Source organism: Amaranthus tricolor, chromosome 10, assembly GCF_026212465.1.
Source record: "Amaranthus tricolor cultivar Red isolate AtriRed21 chromosome 10, ASM2621246v1, whole genome shotgun sequence".
NCBI lineage: Eukaryota > Viridiplantae > Streptophyta > Magnoliopsida > Caryophyllales > Amaranthaceae > Amaranthus > Amaranthus tricolor.
This window is the reverse complement of record NC_080056.1, coordinates 17,587,910-17,594,678: the sequence shown is the minus strand read 5'-3', so window position 1 is coordinate 17,594,678 and position 6,769 is coordinate 17,587,910. Positions and strand designations below refer to the sequence as shown.

At 36.6% G+C, this 6,769-nt stretch overlaps 1 protein-coding gene across 1 annotated transcript; it reads left to right on the top strand.

Moving 5' to 3' along the window:
* Positions 1–1,931: 1,931 nt before the first annotated feature.
* On the top strand, positions 1,932–6,032 carry LOC130824918 (uncharacterized). The gene is made up of 4 exons (XM_057689941.1): positions 1,932–2,213; positions 2,292–2,417; positions 3,775–3,825; positions 5,955–6,032. The coding sequence occupies exons 1-4, from the start codon at positions 1,932–1,934 to the stop codon at positions 6,030–6,032; spliced, it is 537 nt and encodes a 178-aa protein (XP_057545924.1).
* The last annotated feature ends 737 nt before the right edge of the window (positions 6,033–6,769 follow it).

Genomic DNA, 6,769 nt, shown 5'->3' with positions numbered 1-6,769 from the left:
CCAACGCACCGGCGGCGTTTATGGGATTGATGAATCGGGTTTTCAACGCGTATCTCGATAAATGTGTGGTGGTGTTCATTGATGATATCTTGGTGTATTCTAAGAGCCCAGAAGAACATCGAGAACATTTAAGGATAGTCTTGCAGATTCTGCGAGAGAATCAGTTGTATGCTAAGTTATCGAAGTGTGAATTTTGGTTAGAGCAAGTGGCTTTTCTAGGTCACATTGTTTCTAAGGAAGGAATTTCCGTTGATCCAGCAAAAGTAGCAGCTGTTCGGGACTGGTCTACACCCCGAAATGTTACGGATATTCGAAGTTTCTTAGGTTTGGTAGGGTATTATCGTCGTTTTTTGAAGGATTTTTTTTTTCATGTCGGTCGTCCGCTAACATCCTTGATGAAGAAGGAGCAGAAGTTCGAATGGACTGAGGAGTGTGAGAAGGCATTTCAGTTGTTGAAGGAGAAATTAACTACAGCTCCAGTGTTGACCTTACCTGATCCATCTTTGGAATATTCCGTCTACAGTGATGTTTCCAAACATGGATTAGGTTGTGTTTTAATGCAAGATAAGAAAGTAGTGCCGTATGCTTCGCATCAGCTGAAGACTCATGAGGTGAATTATCCAACACATGACTTGGAATTAGCGGCTGTGGTTTTTGCATTAAAAATCTGGCGTTATTATCTCTATGGTGTCAAATGCAAGATCTTCACGGACCATAAAAGTTTGCAATTTTTGTTCACTCAATCCGAGTGGAATTTGCGCCAACGACGTTGGTTAGAACTTATCAGTGATTATGACTTGGAGATTGCTTATCATGAAGGCCGTGCGAATGTGGTCGCTGATGCTTTGAGCAGAAAATCGAGGCACTCAGTCTCAGCATTAATAACCTCTGAGGAATTGTGTAAGGAGTTTGAGAGAATGAGCTTAGATATAATTCAAGAAGGGGAGTTGGAAGCCAAGTTGAGTGCATTGTCCATTCAACCTACATTTTTCGAAGAGATTATGGCTAAGCAACTGGAAGACCCCAAGTTCATTAAACTTCGGGAGCAGATCAGTGAAGGGAGAGCTGACGGTTTTACGATTCATGAGGATGGTAGTCTTCGTTTTAAAGGACGGTCGTGTGTACCGAATGGGTGTGACTCTTTGAAGGAAAAATTATTGAACGAAGCTCATAATTCTAGATACTCAGTTCATCCTGGTGGAGACAAGATGCATCAAGATTTAAAATGCATGTTTTGGTGGTCGGGTATGAAAAAGAATATTGCAGAATTAGTTGCTAAGTGCTTAACGTGTCAAAAGGTCAAGAGTGAGCATATGAGACCTGCCGGATTATTACAACCTCTAGAAATTCCAGTATGGAAGTGGGACGACATTTCCATGGACTTTGTGTTGGGTTTGCCTCGAACAAGAGCCGGTAATGATACTCTTTGGGTTATCGTGGACAGACTTACTAAGTCGGCAAGGTTTATTCCAATGAATTTTAAGTGGGATATGGAACAACTTGCTTGTGCTTATATTAAGTACGTCATTCGCTATCATGGAATACCTCGTACTATTGTTTCTGATCGGGATACTCAATATTTGTCACATTTCTGGAAATCACTACAACAAGCGTTGGGGACCACCCTTCTTCATAGTACGTCCTTCCACCCAATGACCAATGGTCAGACGGAACGCGTCAATCAAATACTGGAGGACATGTTGAGAGCCGTAGCCATGGAATGGTAAGGTTCATGGGATGAACATTTGGATTTGGTAGAGTTCTCTTCTAATAACAGTTACCAAGCTATGATTCAAATGGCTCCGTTTGAAGCACTTTATGGTCGTAAGTGCCGTAGTCCTGTATGCTGGGATGATTTTACTGAATCTGTCACCTTAGGACCTGATATGCTTGTTCAAATGACTGAACAAGTAAAGTTAATTCGCGAGAAAATGAAAGCAGCCCAAGATATACAAAAATCGTACAACGATCTCCGACGTTGGCCTGATGAATTTGAAGCGGGTGACAAGGTTCTACTTCGTGTGTCTCCAATGAAAGGAGTAGTTCGCTTTGGTGCTCGTAGAAAGTTAAGCCCACGTTTCATAGGTCCTTATGACATTGTGGAGAAAGTAGGGAAGTTAGCCTATCGGTTAGCATTGCCTAATGCTCTGGGTAAGGTGCACGACGTTTTTCACATTTCTCAGTTGAAGCGTTACGTCGCAGCCTCTTCTCATGTATTAGATCCAGAGCCGTTAGAACTTGATGAGAGCCTAACCTATGAGGAACAGCCTGTCCGGATATTGGATAAGAAGGTCCGTAGTACTCGTCGGAGGGATATCACCATGGTTAAAGTATTATGGTCCAATCACCGCTCACAAGAGGCAACCTGGGAGACGGAAGACTCCATGCGAGGGAAGTATCCTCACCTTTTCTCTCAGGTTAGTAAGTTACGGGGACGTAACTTCGTTAAGGGGGTAGAAGGCGATAGGATTTTCGAACGATTTATGTTTTGGGTTGCTCTGTGTATGTGTGTATAGTGATTAAGTTCGTTTTACTTGTTCTGTGGTTATGTGTTATGATAAGTGTGGTTTTGGGGTCAAAACCTTTTTAAGGCGGGTAGTCTGTAACACCCCGATATTTTCCCGATTTTTTTTCCCCGATATATTTAATATTTTACTAGTAATATTATATATATATATATATATATATATATATATATATATATATATATATATATATATATATATATATATATATAAATATATATATATATATATATATATATATATATATATATATATATATATATATATATATATATTATTATTATTATTGGGCTTGGTCATGAGATTTGCAATCCATTTTGACAATTAGAATTATTTGAGCCCAAACTTTTCCTTAACACATCTTTTATTTTCAAAAAAAAAAAAGAAAATAGGAGGGACTCTTGGTGGAGCTATTAACTCCCTTAGGGTAATGAAGGATCAAGGCATTAATCCCATATAATTAACCCTTCTTAATTCCTTAATCATTTTCATTTTGACATTCTTTCATTTCTAAAGTTTCCAAGGACGAAAAAAAAAATATCCTTTCAAAATTTCTCCTAATCCACATTCCTAACTCCATTACACTTGATCATTAGGTGTTTTCCTTTACAATTGTAAGTGTAATTCTTAATCTTTTTTATGATTCTTAAGTTTTAATTTAAAATTCTATGATTATTATATGTTGTATTTTATAATTCATGTTTAATTTAAGAATTTAAAATTTCATGTATGATTTTGGGATTTATTTTTCTATCTAAATTGATGAAGAATGTTTCTTTTTAGAGTTTTTAGATATGCATATATGTGAAGAATAGGATTGGTTTGTGTGATGGGTTATTTTGAAATTTATATATAAAAATGAATGTTCATGTAAAAAAAATGTGTGTGGGTAAAGAAATTATGGTTGAACAATGAATTTAATCTCAAAGATGGTTCATAAGAATTATATAAATTTGGTCATTGATATTTAATAGGCAATGTACCATTTGGAGTTCATTTGTTGATGAAATTTTGGTGAATCCCGTAGGGTTAGAAAAATGTTAAAAAAATCTGTTTTTGGGACACTTTTTGGCTTGAAAATAGGTTAAAAATACTTAGAGTACATTATGAATTATGAAAATTAGTACTCGGGGGTTTTGACGCCTTCCGGACGCAACGGTGAAGTCGGATTTGCAGTTTGACAGTTTTAAATTGCGTTTCTGGACAGATTATGTATGCTGTCCTTTTTTGTGCGCTTACCATGTTATAGTATGTGATGGATGTTCACGATGTGTGTGGTATACTAGGTGTGGTTGTAATTGTATGTGTGTGTTATGGTTGATTTGAGGAAAGTGTGTATGTGTGCTTATTTGCCGAATACGATTGAACCTTGTTGGAAGTCGATTCGTGACCGGGAATTGAATAGGACGCTTAAGAGTTGGTTATCTTGCTTAAGGTATGTACACGCAGCGATGTTCGCATTTAGTCCGATGTATCATATAATAATGGTAAACAAAAGTAAAGTATGGATATATAGTATGAATATTGTTATCTTTCCGAATAAATAATTTTGATACATTGTTTTGATAAGCAGAGGTAGTATGACCTCACTAACCTTTAAGTGGAAGTAGTATGACGTCAATTGGTGGAAATGAATTACAAGCGGTATATGAGGGCATTATGAGCCACCGCGGGGGTATGCATACTTAACCATAGGCACCGAAGTAAGGCGAGTGTCTATGGTAAAGATTTGCTTAGGGGTTAGCTTCCCCTAATGTAATGTCTCACTTATGGAGATTGGAGTTGTACCGGCAGTATGGCTGGATAGTAAAGCAGTATGGCTGACTAACCTTTACATGAAATTGATTATTCTTATTTAGCGTGATCGAAGCGTATTTTCTGAAATCGACAACTATTAAATCTTTCTCTTGTTGTATTTAATCAATTGGTATGCGACGTTTGCTGACGTGTACTTTTGGTCTTAACGACCCTGCGATGATGCTGTTTCCTTTCTGGGCAATGACTAGCAGTAAGTTAAGTTGCAGGTCTGGGGAGTGAGGATTGTCCCTTAGAGAAATAAATCGTTAAGGATACAGAAGTCTTGATAAGAACTTCTAATAAAGTTTAAAAAAATATTTGGTTTTATGAGGCGATTTCGTTCTCAAGTTGTAATAAGTAGATTTAATTTTTTCGTTCTTGTCCGCTGCTAAGAATTTCTTATATCTATTAGTTTATAAAAACACTAATAGAACTCGATCCGCAAGCTTTCCTTGATTTCAAATCCGTTTTATAACTGCCTTCTAACATCCTGGTTTGACTCGGACTATATTTACCTTTCTTTAAAAAGGTCGTCTTCTCTTTTCAAACGATCCGAGTTATTCTGAGATGTTACATAACTCCTTATGGGCAACTCAGCAACTCATGATATAGGTTTTCCTACTGCCTGCATCTGCATGACACACTTACTTTTACAATATAATACAGCGGAAAATGTTATGAAGATTTCAGTATTATAGTGTGTACGTTACACTTAACAAATACAATGGACTATAAAGAAAAATACAAAGCACAACTATTTTTTCAAGAGATAGCATAGTGCTTAAACTAAATAAGAGACTCAAACAATGTGTATGCAAGGAATTTGCAACTTCCTTCACCAAATAAATTTTTTAGATGTAGTGATGTTATATTTTTGTAATAAACCAGCAACGGCTTTCTATTTATATATATTTGCACTTAGCCACCCTTAGCACATAAAAATTCAGTGCGGCCCTTCATAAATCATACAAGGTGGATACTTTATTGGAAATATAATGCAAACACAAATAAAACAAACTGAATTGTATTTCCTTTATGTGGATGGCAATGGAGCTCCTTACTTTGTAAATCACCAAAAAGACACCATGAAGATAAGGTTGCGACAATCAGAGAAGTCGCTTGGAAACTTGATATGAGTAGAAGGCGTTCATGTACTTTCCTATTGTGATATTTCTCCCACAAAGGTCACAATGAGATACAATTTACACAACAAAATCCTAGCACAAGGAAATTGCAATAGTAAATATAAGTGTTGTAGTGAATTATGAACTTTGATGATATTAAGAGTTAATTACTCTCTCAATATTATCTCATGAAAGGAAGAACAAGAATGAGAGTATTCTTAAGAGAGAAATTATAAATTATATGAAATTGGGATAGAATGTCACTTGGCATGCAACCTCTATTTATAGAGTTATGCATCAAACAATACCTCCTTTTGAAACAAAAGTGTTTCACCAAGCAAAGCTTATGAATCAAAGTAATGTTTCACCAAGCAAAGCTTAAGAACTAAAGTAATGTTTCACCAAGGTGCTCCCGTGAGCCGTTCGATTTTTTGGGCTTCTTTTTTTTATTTTTTATTTTTTATTTATATTTTTTTATGTTTGTGGTACTTTTACTACAACAAAACAGTGTAGCGATGGCGAATCTGCGACGGACTATACTTCATCACATTTGCGACGACCATTTTTTTGTCGTCACTCTATCTGATTTTGCGACAAACTTGTGTGATGATAAAAAATGATCGCCAATTTTTTGACTTGTAACGGAATCTGGTGTTGTCGAGTGTTCTAAATAGTGCAACATGTTTTGTGGTCCCAAGCCTATCACGATCATTTTGAAAATAATAATGCAACCAGTATTCTCATTGCATGTCCCTCGTGTAACTTTCTTTTATGTTTTGAATTGAAAAATAAAAGAAAAAGAAAAAAAATTAACGGTTTTGGACGATTTTGAACGGAAAAATAATAAAAAGTTACGGTTGTAAAACGCTCAATAGTACGAGGGTACCATTGATAATAAAAGAACTTAGGGTTACCATTGATAAAGTGTCAAGACTCACGGGTACCATTGATAATTTCCCTTTTTGATATTTAACAAGATTAGGCATGGCCACGGTCCGGGTTGGTCCGGTTCCGGTTCCACCCGGTTCCGGTTCCATTTGGAACCTATCGCGAACGGTTCCGGTTCCGGTTCCGGGCGGTTCCAAACGGTTTCTTGGCGGTTCATGAGGCGGTTCCGGCGGTTCCAACTCACGGGACGGGCGGGTTGGACCATCGGTTCCATTTTTATTTTTTCTTTAAATATTTATATAATAAAAAAATACTATAATATTGCGTTCGTACCTTTGATGATTACTTGATTATTAGCGAAATTCATTGCATGTCAAGTTGTCGATAAAGATGATTAATAAAAAAAGGGAGAAAATGGACTTGAACCTAGTACCC

Coding starts and splice junctions, on each gene's coding strand:
- LOC130824918 (XM_057689941.1), top strand. CDS start 1,932: ATGAAAGCAGCCCAAGATATACAAAAATCGTACAACGATCTCCGACGT. Junction 2,214..2,291: donor ACGTCGCAGCCTCTTCTCAT/GTATTAGATCCA, acceptor TTGGATAAGAAG/GTCCGTAGTACTCGTCGGAG. Junction 2,418..3,774: donor ATCCTCACCTTTTCTCTCAG/GTTAGTAAGTTA, acceptor ACCATGTTATAG/TATGTGATGGATGTTCACGA.